The sequence below is a fragment of the Petromyzon marinus genome, chromosome 74, assembly GCF_048934315.1.
Source record: "Petromyzon marinus isolate PM22_M1 ecotype Great Lakes invasive population chromosome 74, UKy_Petmar_22M1.pri1.0, whole genome shotgun sequence".
Lineage (NCBI taxonomy): Eukaryota > Metazoa > Chordata > Hyperoartia > Petromyzontiformes > Petromyzontidae > Petromyzon > Petromyzon marinus.
This window is the reverse complement of record NC_133740.1, coordinates 4,893,257-4,919,183: the sequence shown is the minus strand read 5'-3', so window position 1 is coordinate 4,919,183 and position 25,927 is coordinate 4,893,257. Positions and strand designations below refer to the sequence as shown.

General features: G+C 49.4%; 1 protein-coding gene across 3 annotated transcripts in view; it reads left to right on the top strand.

Annotated features, from left to right (window-relative positions):
* The first annotated feature begins 16,765 nt into the window (after positions 1-16,765).
* Positions 16,766-25,927, top strand: part of LOC116958186 (uncharacterized) — a 31,979-nt gene continuing 22,817 nt past the window's right edge. The window contains exons 1-5 of one of the 3 annotated variants that reach the window (XM_076056233.1): positions 16,766-17,330; positions 21,798-22,003; positions 24,012-24,224; positions 25,309-25,398; positions 25,852-25,917. In XM_076056233.1, the coding sequence (XP_075912348.1) occupies positions 21,892-22,003; positions 24,012-24,224; positions 25,309-25,398; positions 25,852-25,917 (481 nt within the window). In that variant the 5' untranslated portion in view covers positions 16,766-17,330; positions 21,798-21,891. The remainder of the gene's footprint in view (positions 17,331-21,797; positions 22,004-24,011; positions 24,225-25,308; positions 25,399-25,851; positions 25,918-25,927) is intronic. The other 2 variants (XM_076056235.1, XM_076056234.1) reach the window with 2 other exon arrangements.

Below are 25,927 nucleotides of genomic sequence, written 5' to 3'. Positions count from 1 at the left end.
TGGTGGTGGTGATGATGGTGGTAGTGGTGGTGATGATGATGCTGGTGGTGGTGATGGTGGTGGTGGTGGCGGCGGCGGCGGCGGCGGCGGTGGTGGTGGTGGTGATGATTATGGTGGTAGTGGTGGTGATGGCGGTGGTGATGATTATGGTGGTAGTGGTGGTGATGGTGATGGTGATGATGACGGTGGTGATGATTATGGTGGTAGTGGTGGTGATGGTGATGATGGTGGTGATTGTGATGGTGGTGATGATGATTATGGTGGTAGTGGTGGTGATGATGATGGTGGTGGTGATGGTGGTGATGATGGTGGTGGTGGTGGTGATGATGATGATGATGGTGGTGATAGTGGTAGTGGTGGTGATGGTAGTGGTGGTGATGATGACGGTGGTGGTGGTAATGATGGTGGTAGTGGTGGTGATGATGGTGGTGGTGATGACAGTGGTAGTGGTGGTGATGATGGTGGTGATGATAATACTGGTAGCTGGTGGTAGTGATGATAGTGGTAGTGGTGGTGATGATGGTGGTGGTTGTGATGATGATGGTGGTGTTAGTGATGGTGATGATGGTGGTGGTGCTTATGATGATTATGATGGTGGTTGTGGTGGTGGTGATGGTGGTGGTGGTAGTGGTGGTGGTGATGATTATAATGGTGGTGGTGATGATGATGGTGGTAGTGATGGTGATGGTGGTGGTAGTGATGATGATGATGATGGTGGTGGTGATGATTATGATGGTAGTGGTGGTGATGATCATGATGGTGGTGATGATTATGATGGTAGTGGTGGTGGTGGTGATGGTGATGATGATGATGATGGTGTTGATGTTTTTGGTGGTAGTGGTGGTGATGGTGGTGGTGATGATGATTATGGTGGTAATGGTGGTGATGATGATCGTGGTAGTGGTGGTGGTGATGATGGTGGTGATTATGGTGGTAGTGGTGGTGGTGATGATGGTGGTGGTGATGATGGTGGTGATGATGGTGGTAGTGGTGGTGATGATGATGCTGTGGTGATGATTACGGTGGTGGTGGTGGTGATGAAGGTGGTAGTGATGGTGATGATGCTGGTGGTGATGATTATGGTGGTAGTGGTGGTGATGATGATGATGGTGATGATTATGGTGGTAGTGGTGGTGATGGCGGCGGTGATGATTATGGTGGTAGTGGTGGTGATGGTGGTGGTGATGATGATGGTGGTGATGATTATGGTGGTAGTGGTGGTGATGGTGATGATGATAGTGATGGTGATGGTGGTGATGATCATTATGGTGGTAGTAGTGGTGATGATGATGGTGGTGGTGATTGTGGTGATGATGATGGTGGTGGTGGTGGTGATGATGATGATGATGGTGGTGATAGTGGTAGTGGTGGTGATGGTAGTGGTGGTGATGATGACGGTGGTGGTGGTGATGATGGTGGTAGTGGTGGTGATGATGGTGGTGGTGACGATAGTGGTAGTGGTGGTGATGATAATACTGGTAGATGGTGGTGGTGATGATAGTGGTAGTGGTGGTGATGATGGTGTTGGTTGTGATGATGATGGTGGTGTTAGTGATGGTGATGATGGTGGTGGTGCTTATGATGATTATGATGGTGGTGGTGGTGGTTGTGGTGGTGGTGATGGTGGTGGTGGTAGTGGTGGTGGTGGTGATCGTGGTGGTGGTGATGGTGGTGATGATTATAATGGTGGTGGTGATGATGATGGTGGTGGTAGTGATAGTGATGGTGGTGGTAATGATGATGGTGATGGTGGTGGTGATGATCATGATGGTGGTGATGATTATGATGGTGGTGGTGGTGGTTATGATGATGATGGTGTTGATGATTTTGGTGGTAGTGGTGGTGATGGCGGTGGTGATGGTGGTGGTGATGATTTTGGTGGTAGTAGTGATGGTGGTGGTGATGATGATTATGGTGGTAGTGGTGGTGATGATGATGGTGGTAGTGGTGGTGGTGATGATGGTGGTGATTATGGTGGTAGTGGTGGTGGTGATGATCGTGGTGATGATGATGGTGGTGGTGATGATGGTGGTAGTGGTGGTGATGATGATGCTGGTGGTGATGATGGTGGTAGTGGTGGTGATGGTTATGGTGGTGGTGGTGATGAAGGTGGTAGTGGTGGTGATGATGCTGGTGGTGATGATTATGGTGGTAGTGGTGGTGATGATGATGGTGATGATTATGGTGGTAGTGGTGGTGATGGCGGTGGTGATGATTATGGTGGTAGTGGTGGTGATGGTGATGGTGGTGGTGATGATGACGGTGGTGATGATTATGGTGGTAGTGGTGGTGATGGTGATGATGGTGGTGATGGTGATGGTGGTGATGATGATTATGGTGGTAGTGGTGGTGGTGATGATGATGGTGGTGGTGATGGTGGTGATGATGGTGGTGGTGGTGGTGATGATGATGGTGGTGGTGATAGTGGTAGTGGTGGTGATGATAGTGGTGGTGATGATGACGGTGGTGGTGGTGGTGATGATGGTGGTAGTGGTGGTGATGATGGTGGTGGTGATGATAGTGGTAGTGGTGGTGATGATGGTGGTGGTTGTGATGATGATGGTGGTGTTAGTGATGGTGATGATGGTGGTGGTGCTTATAATGATTATGATGGTGGTGATGGTTGTGGTGGTGGGGATGGTGGTGGTGGTAGTGGTGGTGGTGATGGTGGTGATGATTATATTGGTGGTGGTGATGATGATGGTGGTGGTAGTGATGGTGATGGTGGTGGTAGTGATGATGATGATGGTGGTGGTGATGATTATGATGGTAGTGGTGGTGATGACCATGATGGTGGTGATGATTATGATGGTAGTGGTTGTGGTGGTGATGGTTATGATGATGATGGTGTTGATGATTTTGGTGGTAGTGGTGGTGATGGCGGTGGTGGTGGTGATGATTTTGGTGGTAGTAGTGATGATGGTGATGGTGGTGGTGATGATGACGGTGGTGATGATTATGGTGGTAGTGGTGGTGATGGTGATGATGGTGGTGATGGTGGTGATGATGATTATGGTGGTAGTGGTGGTGATGGTGATTATGGTGGTGATGGTGGTAATGATGATGATTATGGTGGTAGTGGTGGTGATGATGATGGTGGTAGTGGTGATTATGGTGGTAGTGGTGGTGGTGATGATGGTGGTGATGATGATGGTGGTGGTGGTGATGAGGGTGGTAGTGGTGGTGATGATGATGCTGGTGGTGATGATTATGGTGCTAGTGGTGGTGATGGTGATGATGGTGGTGGTGGTGGTGATGATGGTGATAATGATTATGGTGATGATGGTGGTGATGATGATGGTGGAGGTGATGATGATGATGGTGGTGTTGGTGGTGGTGGTGGTGATGGCGATGATGATGGTGGTGGTGGTTGTGGTGGTGGTGGTGATGATGATGGTGGAGGTGGTGGTGGTGATGGTGGTGGTGGTAGTGGTGATGATGGCGGTGGTGATGGTGGTGGTGATGATTTTGGTGGTAGTAGTGATGATGGTGATGGTGGTGGTGATGATGACGGTGGTGATGATTATGGTGGTAGTGGTGGTGATGGTTATGATGGTGGTGATGGTGATGGTGGTGATGATGATGGTGGTAGTGGTGGTGGTGATGATCGTGGTGATGATGATGGTGGTGGTGATGATGGTGATAGTGGTCTTGATGATGGTGGTGATGATTATGGTGGTAGTGGTGGTGATGATGATGCTGGTGGTGATGATTATGGTGGTAGTGGTGGTGATGGTGATGATGGTGGTGGTGATGATGGTGGTAATGATTATGGTGATGGTGATGATTTTGGTGGTAGTGGTGGTGGTGATGGTGGTGGTGGTGGTGTTGGTGGTGAAGGTGGTGGTGGTGATGATGGTGGTAGTAGTGTTGATGATGGTGGTGGTGATGATGATGATGGTGGTGTTGGTGGTGGTGGTGGTGATGGCGATGATGATGGTGGTGGTGGTTGTGGTGGTGGTGGTGGTGATGATGATGGTGGAGGTGGTGGTGGTGATGGTGGTGGTGGTAGTGGTGGTGGTGATGGTGGTAGTGGTGGTGGATGTGATGGTGGTGATGATTATAATGGTGGTGGTGGTGATGATGGTGATAGTGGTGGTGATGATGATGGTGGTGGTAGTCGTGGTGATGATGGTGGTGGTGGTGGTGATGGTGATGATGATGGTGGTGGTGGTGATGATTATGATGGTAGTGGTGGTGATGGTCATGATGGTGGTGATGATTATGATGGTAGTGGTGGTGGTGATGGTGATGATGATGATGGTGTTGATGATTTTGGTGGTAGTGGTGGTGATGGTGGTGGTGATGATTTTGGTGGTAGTAGTGATGATGGTGATGATGCTGGTGATGATTATGGATAGTTATGATTATGGTGGTAGTGGTGGTGATGGTGATGATGCATGGTGATGATGGTGGTTATGATTATGGTGGTAGTGGTGGTGATGGTGATGATGGTGGTGATGATGATTATTGTTATAGTGGTGGTGATGATGATGGTGGTGGTGATGGTGGTGATGATGGTGGTGATAGTGGTGGTGATGGTGGTAGTGGTGGTGATGGTGATGATAATTATGGTGGTAGTGGTGGTGTTTATGGTGATGGTAGTGGTGGTGATGATGGTGATGATGATGGTGGTGGTGATGGTGGTGGCGATGGTGATGATGATGGTGATGATTATGGTGGTAGTGGTGGTGGTGATGGTGGTGGTGGTGGTGTTGGTGGTGAAGGTGGTGGTGGTGATGATGGTGGTAGTGGTGTTGATGATGGTGGTGGTGATGATGATGATGGTGGTGTTGGTGGTGGTGGTGGTGATGGCGATGATGATGGTGGTGGTTGTGGTGGTGGTGGTGATGATGATGGTGGAGGTGGTGGTGGTGATGCTGGTGGTGGTAGTGGTGGTGGTGATGGTGGTAGTGGTGGTGGTGGTGATGGTGGTGATGATTATAATGGTGGTGGTGGTGATGATGGTGATAGTGGTGGTGGTGATGATGATGGTGGTGGTAGTGGTGGTGATGATGGTGGTGGTGATGGTGATGATGATGGTGGTGGTGGTGATGATTATGATGGTAGTGGTGGTGATGGTCATGATGGTGGTGATGATTATGATGGTAGTGGTGGTGGTGATGGTGATTATGATGATGGTGTTGATGATTTTGGTGGTAGTGGTGGTGATGGTGGTGGTGATGATTTTGGTGGTAGTAGTGATGATGGTGATGATGCTGGTGATGATTATGGATAGTTATGATTATGGTGGTAGTGGTGGTGATGGTGATGATGCATGGTGATGATGGTGGTTATGATTATGGTGGTAGTGGTGGTGATGGTGATGATGGTGGTGATGATGATTATTGTTATAGTGGTGGTGATGATGGTGGTGGTGATGGTGGTGATGATGGTGGTGATAGTGGTGGTGATTGTGGTGATGATGATGCTGGTGGTGATGATTATGGTGGTAGTGGTGGTGTTGACGGTGATGGTAGTGGTGGTGATGATGGTGATGATGATGGTGGTGGTGATGGTGGTGGTGATGGTGATGATGATGATGGTGGTGGTGATGATAGTGGTAGTGGTGGTGATGATGATGCTGGTGGTGATGATTATGGTGGTAGTGGTGGTGATGGTGATGATGGTGGTGGTGGTGGTCGTGGTGGTGGTGGTGGTGGTGATGATGGTGGTAATGATTATGGTGATGATGGTGGTGATGATGATGGTGGTGGTGATGATGATAATGATGGTGATGATTATGGTGGTAGTGGTGGTGATGGCGGTGGTGATGGTGGTGGTGATGATTTTGGTGGTAGTAGTGATGATGGTGATGGTGGTGGTGATTGTGATGGTGGTGATGATGATTATGGTGGTAGTGGTGGTGATGATGATGGCGGTAGTGGTGGTGGTGATGATGGTGGTGATTATGCTGGTAGTGGTGGTGGTGATGATGGTGGTGATGATGATGGTGGTGGTGATGATGGTGATAGTGGTGGTGATGATGGTGGTGATGATTATGATGGTAGTGGTGGTGATGATGATGCTGGTGGTGATGATTATGGTGGGAGTGGTGGTGATGATGGTGGTGGTGGTTGTGGTGGTGATGATGGTGGTAATGATAATGGTGATGGTGATGATTATGGTGGTGGTGATGGTGGTGGTAGTGGTGTTGTTGGTGAAGGTGGAGGTGGTGATGATGGTGGTGTTGATGATGGTGGTGGTGATGGTGGTGGTGATGATGATGGTGGTGGTAGTGGTGGTGTTGGTGATGGTAATGATGATGGTTGTGGTAGTGGTGGTGATGGTGGTGGTAGTGTTGGTGAGGATGATGGTGATGATTATGGTGGTAGTGGTGGTGCTGGTGGTAGTGGTGGTGATGGTGGTGATGATGGTGGTGATGATGATTATGGTGGTAGTGGTGGTGATGATGATGCTGTTGGTGATGATTATGGTAGTAGTGGTGGTGTTGGTGATGGTAATGAAGATGGTGGTGGTAGTGGTGGTGATGGTGGTGGTGATGATGATACTAGTGGTGATGATGGTGGTAGTGGTGGTGACGATGATGGTGATGATTATGGTGGTAGTGGTGGTGATGGTGGTAGCGGTGGTGATAGTGATGATGGTGGTAGTGGTGGTGGTGATGATAATGGTTGTAGTGGTGATTATGGTGGTGGTGATGATTATGATGGTAGTGGTGGTGATGATGGTGGTGGTGGTGGTAGTGGGGGTGTTGGTGGTGGTGATGATGCTAGTGGTGATGATGATGGTGGTGATAATGGTGGTAGTGGTGATGATGAGTATGGTGGTGGTAATGGTGGTAGTGGTGGTGATGATGATGGTGGTTATGATGATTATGATGGTGGTGGTTGTGGTGGTGGTGATGATGATGGTGGAGGTGGTGGTGGTGGTGATGGTGGTGGTGGTAGTGGTGGTGGTGATGGTGGTAGTGGTGGTAGTGGTGATGGTGGTGATGATTATAATGGTGGTAGTGGTGATGATGGTGATAGTGGTGGTGATGATTATGGTGGTGGTAGTGGTGGTGGTGATGATGGTGGTGGTGGTGGTGGTGATAGTGATGATGATGATGGTGGTGGTGATGATTATGATGGTAGTGGTGGTGATGGTGATGATGATGATGGTCTTGATGATTTTGGTGGTAGTGGTGGTGATTGCGTGGTGACGGTGGTGGTGATGATTTTGGTGGTAGTGGTGGTGATGGTGATGATGGTGGTGATAATTATGGTGGTAGTGGTGGTGATGGTGATGATGGTGGTGATGATGATTATTGTTATTGTGGTGGTGATGATGATGGTGGTGGTGGTGATGGTGGTGATGATGGTGGTGATAGTCGTGGGCCAGATCAGCTCAATAACAACGGTAGGAGGCTGCTAGATTTGTGTGCAGCCCATGGGCTTGTAATTACCAACACGCTGTTCCGGCATCGGCACATCCACACAACATCATGGATGCATGCCGGGTCCAAGCAAGAACATCTACTGGACTACATAGTGACGGACCAGCGAATGCGAGCCTATGTCCTTGACACCAGGACCTACCGTGGAGCTGATCTGCCCTCTGACCATCGACTAGTCATCTGTAAGATGCGCCTGCCATTCTTCCACTCCGGTGGTGGTGTACACCCAGGACCCCATTCCGACCTAAAGTGGCCTGGTCTCAGTTATCTGATGAAAGTTTCAAGCGAGAATTTCATCATCGCTTGCGGCTGGGATTGGCATCGTCCCCGACTCCTCCTGATGTCGAGGGTAAATGGGCGAGGTTTAGGACTGTGACTCATGCAGCTGCAATGGCTGCTTTAGGTACGCGGTCCAGACCTCACCAGGGACCCTGGCTGACAGAGGAGGTGTTCAGGATGGTTGAGAAAAAGCGACAGGCCCACTGTCATCGGCTACAGAATCCCACGTCAGAGAATGAGGAGGCTTACCGCAGCCTTCGCTCGGAGGTTCGGAGAGCCGTGAGGCGCTGCAAGGATGGGTGGTGGTCGCGGGTTGCTGAGGAGATGGAGTCTGCCTCAGTGGCCGATGATCACAAATCTCTATTTAACTCCATCAAAAAAGTAACCTGCAGCGCCACACCTATTTCCATCATTAGGGGGAAAAACGGTGATCCAATCTCCGACCCCCAGGAACAGGTTTGCAGATTTGCTGAGCATTTCTGTGAGGTCCTAGGGGAGGGAAAAATCCCTCAGCCAGGAAAACATCGTGGCACAAAGTGAGGATGACCCTGCTGAGGCTGCGGTGCCTCAAATATTGGAAGAAGTCACCCCCTGTGAGTGTCTGGCTGAGGTGCCATCTGCTGAGGAAGTACTGAAGGCGATCCGGAGTCTGAGACCAGGAAAGGCAGTGGGCAGAGATGATCTCCCAAGCGAAATGCTGAGGGAGGGTGGCGTTTGTGCACAGACTGCCCTATATGACATCATAACAACAGTCTGGACCACTGGACGGTTTCCGCAGGATTGGAAGGATGCCCTGATGGTCCACCTTTTTAAGAAGGGGGACCGCACAGACTGTAACAACTACAGAGGCATCTCACTCCTCAGTGTGCCGGGAAAGGTCCTGGCAAGGATTATTCAGCATCGCCTTGCCAGGCACGCTGAGGAGAGGCTTGCGGAGCCCCAATGCGGTTTCAGGAAAGGGCGGTCCTGCACAGATGCTATATTTTCTGTCCGTCTGTTACCGCAGAGGTGTAGGGAATTCCAACAAGACCCACATATCTGCTTTATTGACCTGGTCAAGGCCTATGATACCATCAGTAGGCCTGGGCTTTGGGTCGTTCTTCGTGCTTTTGGAGTACCTGACCCTCTGCTCACGATCATTAAGGACCTTCATGATGGTGAGTGGGCCCGGGTAAAACTACGTGACCGGGAGTCAGAGCCATTCCCTGTACACCTTGGGGTGCGACAGGGATGTCCTCTGGCTCCAACATTATTTAACATCTATTTTGACCACGTAGTTCGTGAAGCCTTCAATAGCTGTACCGGGGGAATCTCCATATGGTACAGATATAATGGGAGGCTAATCGATGCCCGGGTGTGGTCAAGGGATGGCTCCCTATTGCTCAACCACGTTATGCATGCTGATGATTTGGTAATATCTGCTCAGTCAGAGGAGGAGTTGGAGACGTTGCTGCTGAGACTGGAGCGTGCCACTAAGAGGTGGGGCCTTACCATCAGCCCCACCAAAACTAAGCACCTGCCTGGGTATTTTGTACCATCGGACACTCCACCCCCACATCTCCCAATCGGTGATGGGGCAGTTGTGGTGATAGTGGAGAGTTTCCCATACCTGGGCAGTGTGCTTATGACTGGCTCCAGTTTAACAGCAGAGGTCTCACTCCGAATCAGTCGAGCGGCAATATCTTTTCATCGGTTGCGTAACGCTGTGTGGAAGCTACCTGGTCTGTCGCTCCGCAACTAAGCTTCAGGTCTTCTCAGCCACGGTCATTCCCTCCCTTCTCTACGCTTGCAAAACGTGGACCCCCCTAATGGAACATCTTCGCCGGTTAGAAACATTTAGGCTGGCCTGCCTACGATCCATCCTGGGTTTAACCAGACTGGATTGTGTGAGGAGCTCACAAATCCTTGAAAGATCTGGGCAAGGTCCCATCGATGAGCTCCTCTGGCCGGCAAGGCTGCGATGGCTGGGTCATGTAGCCCGCATGCCCAGCCACCGCATGCCTAAACAGCTTTTGTTCGGCCGGATTGAGGGGGCTAAGCGGGCGCGGCATGGGCTAGAGAAGAGATCGAGTGATGTGGTACAGGAGGACGTGGAGCTGAGTGGACTTGCCGATGACTGGTACCAGCGGTGTCAAGATCGGCGTCTGTGGAGGAGGCTCGTGAAGGATGCTACTGGGCAGTTGGAGGTAGTCGACCTCCAACAACAACGGAGGGCGGAGGAGCGACGCTCAGAACAACGAGCGGAGCGCCGGGTGGCTAAAGCACAGCAGGTTGGCACAGTAGGGGGCACAGGTGGTGCATCAGCCAGTCATCTCAGTCAGTCGACCCGTGGCACCTGGGTCTGCCCCGTGACCTCCTGCCAGCGGGCGTTCGACACTTCACGTGGCCTCAAGGTGCACATAGCCTGGCACAAGCGTCGTGGTGATATCACCGCCACTTCGTGGCGAATGGCGGTTGTTGTTGTTGATAGTGGTGGTGATGGTGGTAGTGGTGGTGATGGTGATGATGGTGGTGGTGATGATTGTGGTGATGATGTTTATGGTGGTAGTGGTGGTGGTGACGGTGTTGGTAGTGGTGGTGATGATGGTGATGATGATGGTGGTGGTGATGGTGGTGGTGATGGTGATGATGATGATCGTGGTGATAATTTTGGTGGTAGTGGTGGTGATGGTGATGATGGTGGTGATGGTGATGGTGGTGATGATGATTATGGTGGTGGTGGTGATGATGATGGTGGTGGTGATTGTGGTGGTGGTGATGATGTTGGTGGTGATGATGATGGTGGTGATAGTGGTAGTGGTGGTAATGGTAGTGGTGGTGATTATTACGGTGGTGGTGGTGATCATGGTGGTAGTGGTGGTGATGATGGTGGTGATGATAATAGTGGTAGTGGTGGTGATGATGATGGTGGTCGTAGTGATGATGATGGTGGTAGTGGTGGTGATGGTGGTGGTGATGATGATAGTGGTAGTGGTTGTGATAATGGTGGTGATGATAATAGTGGTAGTGGTGGTGATCGTGGTGGTGGTGGTGGTGATGATGATAGTGGTAGTGGTGATGATGATGATGGTGGTGGTAGTGATGGTGATGGTGGTGCTAGTGATGGTGATGATGGTGGTGGTGGTGATGATAGTGGTAGTGGTGGTGATGATGGTGGTGGTTGTGATGATGATGGTGGTGGTGGTAGCGATGTTGATGATGGTGGTTGGTGGTGGTGGTGGTGGTGATGATGATGGTCGTGGTAGTGATGGTGATGATGATGGTGGTGGTTATGATGATTATGATTTTAGTGGTGGTGGTGGTGGTGGTGATGGTGGTGTTGGTGATGGTGGTGATGATTATAATGGTGGTGGTGATGATGATGATGGTGGTGGTAGGGATGATGATGATGATGGTGGTGGTGGTAGTGATGATTATGATGGTAGTGGTGGTGATGATCATGATGGTGGTGATTATTATGATGGTAGTGGTGGTGGTGATGGTGATGATGATGATGGTGTTGATGATTTTGGTGGTAGTGGTGGTGATGGCGGTGGTGATGGTAGTGGTGATGATTTTGGTGGTAGTAGTGATGATGGTGATGGTGGTGGTGATGATGACGGTGGTGATGATTATGGTGGTAGTGGTGGTGATGGTGATGATGGTGGTGATGGTGATGGTGGTGGTGATGATGGTGATAGTGGTGGTGATGATGGTTGTGATGATTATGGTGGTAGTGGTGGTGATGATGATGCTGGTGGTGATGATTATGGTGGTGGTGGTGGTAATGATTATGGTGATGGTGATGATTATGGTGGTAGTGGTGGTGGTGATGGTGGTGGTGTTGGTGGTGGTGAAGGTGGTGGTGGTGATGATGGTGATAGTAGTGGTGATGATGATGGTGGTGGTGGTGATGATGGTGGTGGTGGTGATGATGGTGATGATGATGATGATGGTGGTGGTGATGATTATGATGGTAGTGGTGGTGATGGTCATGATGGTGGTGATGATTATGATGGTGGTGGTGGTGGTGATGATGATGATGATGGTGTTGATGATTTTGGTGGTAGTGGTGGTGATGGCGGTGGTGATGGTGGTGGTGATGATTTTGGTGTTAGTAGTGATGATGGTGATGATGCTGGTGATGATTATGGATAGTGATGATTATGGTGGTAGTGGTGGTGATGGTGATGATGCTGGTGATGATGGTGGTGATGATGGTGGTGGTGATGGTGATGATGCTGGTGATGATGGTGGTGATGATGGTGGTGGTGGTGGTGATGATGGTGGTGATGATGATTATTGTTATAGTGGTGGTGATGATGATGGTGGTGGTGGTGGTGATGGTGTTGATGATGGTGGTCATAGTGGTGATGATGGTGGTAGTGGTGGTGATGGTGATGATGGTGGTGGTGATGATGGTGGTGATGATGATTATGGTGGTAGTGGTGTTGGTGACGGTGATGGTAGTGGTGGTGATGATGGTGATGATCATGGTGGTGGTGATGGTGGTGGTGATGGTGATGATGATGGTGGTGATAATTTTGGTGGTAGTGGTGGTGATGGTGATGATGGTGGTGGTGGTGATGATGGTGGTGATGATTATGGTGATGATGGTAGTGATGATGATGATGGTGGTGGTGGTGGTGATGGTGGTGGTGGTGATGATTATGATGGTAGTGGTGGTGATGGTCATGATGGTGGTGATGATTTTGATGGTAGTGGTGGTGATGATGGTGGTGATGATGATGATGGTGGTGATGATTTTGGTGGTAGTGGTGGAGATGGTGGTGATGGTGGTGGTGATGATTATGATGGTAGTGGTGGTGATGGTCGTGGTGATGGTGGTGGTGATGATGATGATGATGATGGTGGTGATGATGATGATGATGGTGGTGGTAGTGGTGGTGATGGAAGATGATGATGATGATGATGGTGGTGGTGATGATTTTGGTGGTTGTAGTGATGATGGTGCTGGTAGTGGTAATGATTATGGTGGTAGTGGTGGTGATGGTGATGAGGGTGGTGGTGGTGGTGATGATGGTGGTAGTTGTGATGACGATGATGGTGATGATTATGGTGGTAGTGGTGGTGATGGTGGTAGTAGTGATGATGGTGATGGTAGTGGTGATGATTATGGTGGTAGTGGTGGTGATGGTGATGAGGGTGCTAGTGGTGGTGATGATGGTGGTAGTGGTGGTGAGGATGATGGTGATGATTATGGTGGTAGTGGTGGTGCTGGTGGTAGTGGTGGTGATGGTGGTGATGATGGTGGTGATGATGATTATGGTGGTAGTGGTGGTGGTGATGATGATGCTGGTGGTGATGATTATGGTGGTAGTGGTGGTGTTGGTGATGGTAATGATGATGGTGGTGGTAGTGGTGGTGATCGTGGTGGTGATGATACTAGTGGTGATGATGGTGGTAGTGGTGGTGACGATGATGGTGATGATTATGGTGGTAGTGGTGGTGATGGTGGTAGTGGTGGTGGTGATGATAATGGTTGTAGTGGTGATTATGGTGGTGGTGATGATTATGATGTTAGTGGTGGTGATGATGGTGGTGGTGGTAGTGGAGGTGTTGGTGGTGGTGATGATGCTAGTGGTGATGATGATGGTGGTGATAATGGTGGTAGTGGTGATGATGAGTATGGTGGTGGTAATGGTGGTAGTGGTGGTGATGATGATGGTGGTGGTGATGATGATGCTGGTGGTGATGATTATGGTGGTAGTGGTGGTGATGGTGATGATGGTGGTGGTGGTGATGGTGATGATGGTGGTAATGATTATGGTGATGATGGTGGTGATGATGATGGTGGTGGTGATGATGATGGTGATGATTATGGTGGTAGTGGTGGTGATGGCGGTGGTGATGGTGGTGGTGATGATGATTTTGGTGGTAGTGGTGATGATGGTGGTGGTGATGGTGATGCTGATGATAATGATTATGGTGGTAGTGGTGGCGATGGTGATGATGGTGGTGATGGTGGTGATGATGATTATGGTGATGATGATAGTGATGATGATGATGGTGGTGGTGGTGATGATGATGGTGATGATTATGGTGGTAGTTGTGATGATGATGGTGATGATGGTGGTGATGATTATGGTGGTAGTGGTGGTGATGGTGATGATGGTAGTGATGGTGGTGATGGTGATGATGATGGTGGTGGTAGTGGTGGTAATGGTGGTGGTGGTGGTGGTGATGGTGGTGGTAGTGGTGGTGGTGATGATGATGGTGATGATTATGGTGGTCGTGGTGGTGGTGGTGGTGATGATGGTGGTGATGGTGGTGATGATGTTGGTAGTGGTGGTGACGATGACGGTGATGATTATGGTGGTAGTGGTGGTGATGATGGTAGTGGTGGTGCCTTTACCGAAAGAACCAAGAATAATAATTTCATTGTTTTATATTTTTATTATTTAATTGTTTCCCTTCTACGTGGTGACTTGACCGATAGAACCAAGAATATTTGATTTCGATTTAAAGCTTTTATTATTTCCCTTCGACGTGACTTTTACCGAAAGAACCAATGACAACTATTTGATTATTTAAACCTATTAAGGTCACCATTTATTTATTGCATGAAGGAGCATTTTGCTTCTCCATGGGAGAATGGAGAAGCGTGAATTTTGCACATTTTTGTTAATGATTGTTATTAAATATTTCGATTCCAATGATTCTCCGGGGGCCTTTCATTCTGTGGAATGAATATGCGATTGTTATAATTGTACTTTCCATTTGGCTTCGTTCTGCGACGAAGTTTAAAGGGCCCGTCCATAAATGACGTCACGCACCTAGGGGTGGGGGTCAGACATTTGTGACGATTTGTGACGAGGGTGGGTAGGGGGTTTGAGTAATGTGACGTCACATCAAAACGCGCAACTTTATAAATAAATACGGACAACACGTTCTACTTAATCAAAGAGACTTTTTTAATAAATGTTTTCTCCTGCAACATCAGAGTGCAGCGCCACATTAAACACTTAAACACGCACTACAAAGCGATTTGAAGCATGTTTTATTTTTAAAATGGAAATATGTTTTTTTGGGGAGGGGGGCAGAGCTTTGTGACGTCATTTGAGGGGGAGTCTGACTTTTTGTGATGCAGCGTGACTTTGGGGGGGGGTCAAAAATCGTCCAAAATCACGTGACATCATTTATGGACGGCCCCTAACTGGTATAACAAAATACAATAGTATTTTAGGGTGTTACAGTGAGGGAAAAAAAGTATTTGATCACCTGCTGATTTTGTACGTTTGCCCACTGACAAAGAAATGATCAATCTATAATTTTAATGGTAGGTTTATTTGAACAGTGAGAGACAGAATAACAACAAGAAAATCCAGAAAAACGCATGTCAAAAATGTTATAAATTGATTTGCATTTTAATGAGGGAAATAAGTATTTGACCCCCTCTCAATCAGGAAGATTTCTGGCTCCCAGGTACGAGCTGAGATTAGGAGCACACTCTTAAAAGGAATGCTCCTAATCTCAGCTTGTTACCTGTATAAAAGACACCTGTCCACAGAAGCAATCAATCAATCATATTCCAAACTCTCCACCATGGCCAAGACCAAAGAGCTCTCCAATGATGTCAGGAACAAGATTGTAGACATACACAAGGCTGGAATGGGCTACAAGACCATTGCCAAGCAGCTTGGTGAGAAGTTGACAACAGTTGGTGCGATTATTCGCAAATGGAAGAAACACAAAAGAACTGTCAATCTCCCTCGGCCTGGGGCTCCATGCAAGATCTCACCTCGTGGAGTTGCAATGATCATGAGAACGGTGAGGAATCAGCCCAGAACTACACGGGAGGATCTTGTCAATGATCTCAAGGCAGCTGGGACCATAGTCACCAAGAAAACAATTGGTAACACACTACGCCTTGAAGGACTGAAATCCTGCAGCGCCCGCAAGGTCCCCCTGCTCAAGAAAGCACATATACATGCCGTCTGAAGTTTGCCAATGAACATCTGAATGATTCAGAGGACAACTGGGTGAAAGTTTTGTGGTCAGATGAGACCAAAATGGAGCTCTTTGGCATCAACTCAACTCGCCGTGTTTGGAGAAGGAATGCTGCCTATGACCCCAAGAACACCATCCCCACCGTCAAACATGGAGGTGGAAACATTATGCTTTGGGGGTGTTTTTCTGATAAGGGGACAGGACAACTTCACCGCATCAAAGGGACGATGGACAGGGCCATGTGCCGTCAAATCTTGGGTGAGAACCTCCTTCCCTCGGCCAGGGCATTGAAAATGGGTCGTGGATCGGTATTCCAGCATGACAATGACCCAAAACACACGGCGAAGGCAACAAAGGAGTGGCTTAAGAAGAAGCACATTAAGGTCCTGGAGTGGCCTAGCCAGTCTCCAGACCTTAATCCCATAGAAAATCTGTGGAGGGAGCTGAAGGTTTCGAGTTGCCAAACGTCAGCCTCGAAACCTTAATGACTTGGAGAAGATCTGCAAAGAGGAGTGGGACAAAATCCCTCCTGAGATGTGTGCAAACCTGGTGGCCAACTACACGAAACGTCTGACCTCTGTGATTGCCAACAAGGGGTTTTGCCACCAAGTACTAAGTCATATTTTGCAGACGGGGGTCAAATACTTATTTCCCTCGTTAAAATGCAAATCAATTTATAACATCTTTGAACATTCGTTTTTCTGGATTTTGTTGTTGTTATTCTGTCTCTCACTGTTCAAATAAACCTACCATTAAAATTATAGACTGATCATTTCTTTGTCAGTGGGCAAACGTACAAAATCAGCAGGGGATCAAATTCTTGCCTTATAATCCGACGGGCGCCTTGCCAAATGTGTCTTTACAAGTGTAACTATTAATATTATTGGCATTATTATTCCTGTTACACACTTGGCAGAATCAGCTTGAAAAATAGGCATGAGACTCTTAAGTAATAATAATGATAATCGTCACGATAAAAAAAAATCTGTCATAATTATTGTAACAACCCCGAACCCATCACCTCCACCACAAACCCACACGCACAAGGTGCACCTAGCCTGGCACGGGCTACGGGGCGACGAACGCAGCTCCCCCCCTCCCCCTTTCGCCGTGCACTTTAAAAAAAAAACATTTCTGAGGAAAAAGTGAAGATTGTGAGCTGTAAAAAGCTATCGTTGAGATTTTTATTTAACAAACAAAAAAATAACAACAACTAATTAGCCGATAGGAGGCGACATTTCCAGCCGCAGATAAAACCGCATTGGCCGCGTGTGTCTCTGCTTCGTTAAAAAAAACACGACCCGTCTTTTACGCCAAAGGTTATCATCTATATTTTTTTTAAAAAAAATATATCGTTAAAGTAGTAGATAGTCGTGGGCGAGGCGAGCGATTCGTCCGTTCAGTGTTTGCGTTGTTAAAATATCGCGATTTGTTTTTAGACGTTTTAAATTGGCGCGGTGGGAATTGTGCAAGGCCTCTGTTGTGGATGTCCGCAGGCCCGAGTTTTTGGGACGCTTCGCCTGCTTATTCACTTTATAAAGATCGATAATTAAAAAAAACAAAGAGCCGCAGCGGATAGGGTTTAACATGAACAGTTATATAGTTTTAAAGTTTAATAGTTAATTTTGGTGAGGGAGTTTTTTTTTGTTTTTCCCCTCACAACGCGCAGCCATGGACGAGGCAAAGAGCGGCCGAGTTGAAGGTAAGCGGCGTCCGTCCCATTCTAAAGCGTCAACATCGTCAACAATAACAACAATAACGATTAGATCAAACAACACACGAGCGGTTGTTGTGGTTGTTGTGGTGGTTGTTGTGGTGAGGTTGCGGTAGCGACAGACTTGGGTTAGAGGGTTAAACGCTTCACTATCGTGATGGATTACATAATCATCATCATTATCACCATCACTACCATCGTAATCATCATCATCACCACCATCATCACCATCACTACCATCACCACCACTACTACAATAATCATCACCACTACCACCATCATCACCATCACTACCATCGTAATCATCATCACCATCATCACCACCATCACTACCACCACCACTACCACAATAATCATCATCACCACCATCATCACCACCATCATCACCACTACCACCATCATCACCACCACTACCACCATCATCATCACCATCACCACTACAATCATCACCATCATCACTACAATCACCACCACTACCACTACAATCACTACCACTACAATCACCATCACCACCATCACCACAACAATCATCACCATCACCACCACTACCACCACAATCATCACCATCACTACCACCACAGTCACCACCATCACCATCACCACCACAATCATCACCACCATCACCACCACAATCATCACCATCACTACCAGCAGACATGTACTAACAGTCGCCTTTGTGAATGATGGTGGTAGTGGTGGTGGTGATGATGGTGGTAGTGGTGATGGTGGTAGTGGTGGTGATGGTGGTAGTGGTGGTGATGGTGGTGATGGTAGTGGTGGTGATGGTGGTAGTGGTGGTGATGGTAGTGGTGGTGATGGTGGTGGTAGTGGTGGTGATGGTGGTAGTGGTGGTGATGGTAGTGGTGGTGATGGTGGTGGTGGTAGTGGTGGTGATGGTGATGATTGTGGTGGTACTGATAGTGATGATGATTGTGGTGGTGATGATTGTAGTGGTGGTGATGGTGATGATTATGGTGGTAGTGGTGGTGATGGTGATGATTGTGGTGGTACTGATAGTGATGATGATTGTGGTGGTGATGATTGTAGTGGTGGTGATGGTGATGATTATGGTGGTAGTGGTGGTGATGGAGATGATTGTGGTGGTAATGGTGATCATTGTGGTGGTAATGGTGATCATTGTGGTGGTGCTGATAGTGATGATTGTGGTGGCGGTGATGATTGTGGTGGCAGTGGTGGTGATGATTGTGGTGGGGATGGTGGTGATAGTGATGAATATTGTGGTGGTGGTGGTGATGATGGTGATGATTGTGGTGGTGATGGTGGTGATAGTGATGAATATGGTGGTGGTGGTGATGATGGTGATAGTGATGATTGTGGTGGTGATGGTGGTTATAGTGATGAATATTGTGGTGGTGATGTGATATTGATGATTGTGGTGGTGATGGTGGTGATAGTGATGATTGTGTTGATTATCGTGGTTATAGTGGTGATTTTGGTGGTGGTGGTGATGTGATAGTGATGATTGTGGTGGTGATGGTGGTGATAGTGATGATTGTGTTGATTATCGTGGTTATAGTGGTGATTGTGGTGGTGATGGTGGTTATAGTGGTGATTGTGGTGGTGATGGTGGTTATAGTGGTGATTGTGGTGGTGATGGTGGTGATAGTGATGATTGTGTTGATTATGGTGGTGATAGTGATTGTGGTGGTGATAGTGATGATTGTGGTGGTGGTGATGATTATAGCGGTGATTGTGGTGGTGATGGTGGTGATAGTGATGAGTGTGTTGATTATGGCGGTGATAGTTATTGTGGTGGTGATGGTGGTGATAGTGATGATTGTGGTGGTGATGGTGATTATAATGGTGATTGTGGTGGTGATGGTGGTGATAGTGATGAGTGTGTTGATTATGGTGGTGATAGTGATTGTGGTGGTGATGGTGGTGATTGTGGTGGTGATGATGGTGATAGTGATGATTGTGGTGGTGATGGTGATTATAGTGGTGATTGTGGTGGTGATGGTGGTAGATTTAAAGCTTTTGTGACTGCTAGGATCCATACTCTTTGGTTCTATTGGGTAAAGTCACGTAGGTGAAAATAAAATAACAAAAAATCACGACGTTTCGGCCACAACACAAGCGGCCTTCATCAGGTGAAGGGACGAGACTGTCTGGAGGACAGCGCTGGAGTGAGAGAAGCCACGCTTAGATCACGACCTTTAAGCTGTGTGAGAAGTTTTAGTGATGATTGTGGTGGTGGTGATGGTGACGTGATAGTGATGATTTTTCTGGTGGTGGTGATGGTGATAGTGATGATTGTGGTGGATGATGATGGTGGTGATGATTGTTGTGGTTGATGATGATGATGGTGGTGGTGATGATTACTCATTGTTTTTTTCGGTAAAGTCACGTATGTATAAATACCATAAAATAATATTAAAATAAATCAATTGCGACGTTTCCACCGCAACACAAGCGATCATCATCAGGTGTAAAAACCAAATAGCGAGGGAGCACACAGGGCGACATCAACGCAACACGTAGAGAGCGCTAAACTTGCACGGAGGTGATTACAACAAGAAGACGAGAGACGAGAATTCAACAAACCTAAGAAAAAAATGTCACGTGAAGCACAACCAGTCAGGCCAACAGCGACACAGTTAGACACTTGCCTGGCGGACCACGGATTTCAGAAGAGTGCTCAATTTCGCGTTCGTCCTCTGGGTTGAACACACCGGCATAGACAGGGCGAACAAATACGAGGTGCAAGTCAGCAGAAATACATGTAGACAGGGAACACCACGAGGCAAGGAGAGGAGAGACGGACAGAGAAGCAAGGATAAAGGGTGCCGGAGGGATGAACAGACAGAGGCCTTAAATGAGAAGTAGAGGTGGGGGGAGAGGGGGAGGGGTAGGAGATAGCAAGGGGTGCAATACGTTTAGGACAGAATTGTAAAGGTAACTTCCCCGTAGAAGTGTGATGATTGTTGTAGCAGTGAGGGTTAGGGTTACTGTAGCGACAGACAGGCGGACACCGATTTAGAGGGAGGGTTACACGGTGAACGATTGATGGGGGAATCCATCATCATCGTCGTCATCATCATCGTTCACAAAGGCGACTGTCAGTACGTGTATGATGGTGGTGCTGGTGGTGATGGTGATGATGGTGATAATGGTGGTGGTGGTGATGACGATGGTGATAGTGATGATGATTGTGGTGGTGGTGATGATCGTGATGATTGTGGCGGTAGTGATGATTGTGGTGGTAGTGATGATGATAGTGGTGTTCATGATGATTGTGGTGATAGTGATGATTGTGGTGATGGTGGTGTTTTATGTGGCGATAGTGATGATAATAATGATGGTGATGACGGTGATGAATGTGGTGGTGGTGGTGGTGATGATGATGATGGTGGTGTTCGTGATGATTGTGGTTGTGATTAATGTTGTGGTGATGATGGTGATGATGTGGCAATAGTGATGATGATTGTGGTGATAGTGACGATCGTACAGGGGAGTGTGGAGCTGAGTGGACTTGCCGATGACTGGTACTAATGGTGTCAAGATCGGCCTCTGTGGAGGAGGCTCGTGAAGGACGCTGCTGGGCAGTTGGAGGCAGTCGCCCTCCAGCAACAACGGAGGGCGGAGGAGCGACGCTCACAACAACGAGCGGAGCGCCAGGGGTGGCTAAAATTAGCACCTGGCCAGGCACAGGCACAGTGGTGACTTCACCACCACTTAGTGGTGAATGGCGAGTGTTGTTGTTGATAGTGATGATTGTGGTGGTGGTGGTGGTGATAATGATGATTGTATACAGAACAGCAGATTGTGGGTTTCAGTTTTCAGTTTATTTATTTTGGTGTAGCCCTGTGAGCCATTCGGCTCTTGAATCGGGTGCAATCACAACAAGCAAAAAAACATGAACAAGAACAACATCTTAAAGTGACTACGTTTGATCCCGACCTGCTGTATATTTTGTTTGCATGTTGTGATGATTGTGGTGATGATTGTGGTGATGGTGGTGAGGATTGTGGTGAGGATTGTGGTGAGGATTGTGGTGAGGATTGTGGTGAGGATTGTGGTGAGGATTGTGGTGAGGATTGTGGTGAGGATTGTGGTGAGGATTGTGGTGAGGATTGTGGTGAGGATTGTGGTGAGGATTGTGGTGATGATGATTGTGGTGATAGTGACGATTGTGGCGATGATGGTGGCGATAGTGACGATTGCGGTGATAGCGATGTTGATTTTTTGGTGATTGTGGTGATGATTGTTATGATGGTGGTGGTGATGATGGTGGTAATCGTGACGGTAGTTCTGACAGCTGCATGCGTGTGATAGCACGCGAGGCAATATCATTCCCCCCCCCCCCTCGCTATAGCTGGAGAACTGTCACCGCTATCATCGCTCACCGCCCACGCCAGCCGTGCCGACCGCGGCGCCACCGCTCCTCCTGACTCCTCACCCCGACCCGACCTCTGACCCCCGCCCCACTTTCAGGTTGAACCCCTCGACCCCCTTTGGCCCAAGCCGCCCACCCCCCCGGCCGCCTCCCCCCAGACAATCGTCGCTTCCGCTGTCGGTGACGGCCAGGATGAGCGAGGCTGCAATGGCCGAATCATCCGGGGCTTGGAAGTCGGCCTCCGGCAAGGCCGACAATAGCGGCGGTGGAAGTTGCTTGCGGTGGAACTACAACAAGGGACGCCGTGAGTGAAGGGGCGGATGGGAGCCGAGACCTTCATCATCATCATCGTCGTCGTCGTCGCCGTCATCGCCGTCGCCGTCACAGACGTCCTTCCCTCCCATCCGTAGCTTCCATTATCCCCGCTTGAGCTACGTACGGGGGCGAAGGAAGTTAGTTGCACGTGCACACGGTGTTGCTAGGAGATGTGTTGGCTTCTTTGCCTGCTTTGCAGGAGGCTGTGGGGTTCCGATCGCGACCCTGGCTCCTGCTGGGTATTTTGAGCTTGCGCGTCCTCACCGCGTTTGCCGTGAATTTTCCCCTCCCCGCGTGTCTTTTTTTTTCCCCCCCCCCCTACTCATTTCGTATGCGACGTCAAGTGCTGAGAGTGTTTTGGCTGCTGCTGCTGCTGCTTTAAATTTCCACGTGATGATGATGATGCTGATGATGATGAGCCGCTTCGTTGACCTAGAGTGAGTGTGAGTGGAGTTTGTGTGTTCTAGCCCTGTTCTACAGAGTGAGTGAGTGGAGTTTGTGTGTTCTAGCCCTGTTCTACAGAGTGAGTGTGAGTGGAGTTTGTGTGTTCTAGCCCTGTTCTACAGAGTGAGTGAGTGGAGTTTGTGTGTTCTACTCCTGTTCTACAGAGTGAGTGAGTGGAGTTTGTGTGTTCTAGCCCTGTTCTACAGAGTGAGTGAGTGGAGTTTGTGTGTTCTACTCCTGTTCTACAGAGTGAGTGAGTGGAGTTTGTGTGTTCTAGCCCTGTTCTACAGAGTGAGTGAGTGGAGTTTGTGTGTTCTACTCCTGTTCTACAGAGTGAGTGAGCGGAGTTTGTGTGTTCTACCCCTGTTCTACACAGTGAGTGTGAGTGGAGTTTGTGTGTTCTACCCCTGTTATACAGAGTGAGTGAGTGGAGTTTGTGTTCTAGCCCTGTTCTACAGAGTGAGTGAGTGGAGTTTGTGTGTTCTACCCCTGTTCTACAGAGTGAGTGAGTGGAGTTTGTGTGTTCTAGCCCTGTTCTACAGAGTGAGTGGAGTTTGTGTGTTCTAGCCCTGTTCTACAGAGTGAGTGAGTGGAGTTTGTGTGTTCTAGCCCTGTTCTACAGAGTGAGTGAGTGGAGTTTGTGTGTTCTACTCCTGTTCTACAGAGTGAGTGTGTGTGAGTGTGAATGAGTGTGAGTGAGTGTGAGTAAGTGAATGTGTGTGAGTGAGTGAGTGTGTGAGGGTGTGAGTGAGTGTGTGAGTGAGTGTGTATGAGTGAGTGTGAGTGATCTCCCCCTGCTCTGCATGGGTATCCCTCCAGGTTCTCCGCTCCCCTCCCACAGCTAAACCCACACCCACAGTGGAACTGGTAGCGGCCACATCCACACCCCCACTGCTCAACAATTCCCTGCAACAAATCCCTCAACTGGGATCTCACAGCAACAGCAGCATCGCTACCTCCTACTCACAGACTGATGCACAGTGACAGCTGCCACTGGGGGTGCCCCTAGGCCAGACCCACACAGCAGCAGCAACAACAACATGGCCACCCCCAACTTCAAACACACGGCAGGACCCTCCGCGAGACTTTGCCGGGGTTAAAGTCGGCGGAATCGAAATAACAAGCAATGCGTGTGTCCACCATTGTCACAATTTTCACGTTTTACTTAATTGTTATTATTATAAATATCAGAATCTTTTCGATTTAAAGCTTTCGTGACTGCAGAGATTCATCTTCTTGGTTCTTTCGGTAAAGTCACCACCACGTAGAATGGAAACAATAAAATAATAAAAATGAAACATGATAAAATAAAATAAAAAATAAAAATAATTTTATTTTATTACGTTTCATCTTTTATTATCATTTTGTTTCCTTTCTTACGTGGTGGTGACTTTACCGAAAGAGACCAAGAAGATATCAGAACCTTGATTTAGACTGCTGGAGGAGCCTGACGATCTACCAGGCTCTGTCACCCCCCCCTCCCACCCACCCCAGATGTAGTCCCCGGTACGGGCGACGGAGGGGGTCTCACCGCTCCTCTCTCCCCACGGCAGACGAAGGCCCCAAGGCCGGCAAGCGGTGGTCGGCGCAGCGCAAGGCCGCGGCCGCTGCGGCCGACGACGCGGCGGCGGCGGCGGCGGCGGCGGTGACGGCGACCACCGTGGCTGCGGCGGCGACGGCGGCCGGACTGCCGGGGACGCGCGGAGAATCTCCCGTGGCCAGCGCCCTGCTGGTGGAGACGGAGAGCGTGAAGACCGAGTGGGAATGTGAGTGGGGCGGGCGGGCGGGCGAGTATATGAGCGAGTGATTCAGTGGGGCGAGTGGGTTGGCGAGCGAGTGGGTTGGCGAGCGAGTGAGTGGGCGAGTGGGTTAGCGAGCGAGTGAGTGGGCGAGTGGGTTGGCGAGCGAGTGAGTGGGCGAGTGGGTTGGCGAGTGAGTGGGCGAGTATATGAGCGAGTGATTCAGTGGGCGAGTGGGTTAGCGAGCGAGTGAGTGGGCGAGTGGGTTAGCGAGCGAGTGAGTGGGCGAGTGGGTTGGCGAGTGAGTGGGCGAGTATATGAGCGAGTGATTCAGTGGGCGAGTGGGTTAGCGAGCGAGTGAGGGAGTGGGTCAGTGACTGAGTGGATGATTGAGTGGTTGAGTGAGTGGGCGAGTGAGTGGGTCTGTTAGTGACTGAGTGGGTGGGTGAGTGAGTGAGTGGGTGAGTGTGGTGGGTGAGTGAGTGGTGAGTGAGTGTGGTGGGTGAGTGAGTGGGTGGGTGAGTGAGTTGGTTAGTGATTGAGTGATTGAGTAGGATAATGAATGAGTGGGTGGGTGAGTGAGTGGGTGGGTGAGTGAGTGAGTTGGTTAGTGGTTGAGTAGGTTAATGAATGAGTGACTGAGTGGATGATTGAGTGGTTGAGTGAGTGGGCGAGGGAGTGGGCGAGGGAGTGAGTAGGTTAGTGAGTGAGTGGGTGAGTGTGGTGGGTGAGTGAGTGGGTGGGTGAGTGAGTTGGTTAGTGATTGAGTGATTGAGTAGGACAATGAATGAGTGAGTGGGTGGGTGAGTGAGTGAGTTGGTTAGTGGTTGAGTAGGTTAATGAATGAGTGAGTGAGTGGGTTAGTGACTGAGTGAGTGAGTGGGTGAGTGAGTTGATTAGTGATTGAGTGGTTGAGTAGGTTAATGAGTGAGTGGGTGGGTGAGTGAGTTGGTTAGTGATTGAGTAGGTTAATGAATGAGTGAGTGAGTGGGTTAGTGACTGAGTGAGTGAGTGGGTGAGTGAGTTGGTTAGTGATTGATTGGTTGAGTAGGTTAATGAGTGAGTGTGTGGGTGAGTGAGTGGGTGAGTCGACACGTCTGCGTCTGTGCAGGCGTGTACTCCAATCCCGAGGATCTGGACGTCCGCCGGTCGCACCGACACCGCAAAGTCAAACTTCCGGTGGACCTCGGAGTCCTCCAGAGTAAGAAGCTGTCACCACCGCCACCACCACCACCGCCACCCCCACCGCTACTACCGCCACCACCACCGCTACCACTGTCACCGCCCCTACCGCCGCCACCACCACCACCATACACCACCACCACCACCGCCGCCACCGCCGCCACCACCACCGCCGCCACCACCACCACCGCCGTCACCACCACCGCCCCCACCGCCCCCACCACCACCGCCGCCACCGCCACCACCACCGCCGCCCCCACCACCACCACCACCGCCGCCCCCACCGCCACCACCACCGCCGTCACCACCACCGCCCCCACCGCCCCCACCACCACCGCCGCCACCACCACCGCCACGGTAGCTGGGTCACCGTTAGGCCTTCCCCGAGGCCGCAGACTAAACTATAAACTACCATAACTGTTTTTTTGTTGACTAGGTAAAGGCCCGCTAAGCTATGTGGCTCTTTTTCCAGAAGCCGCCCGGCCATCGGAAGTGAAAACTCAACGAAGCCTACGAATGTTGAACTTCGTCCGCAGCCGTACGTAGGC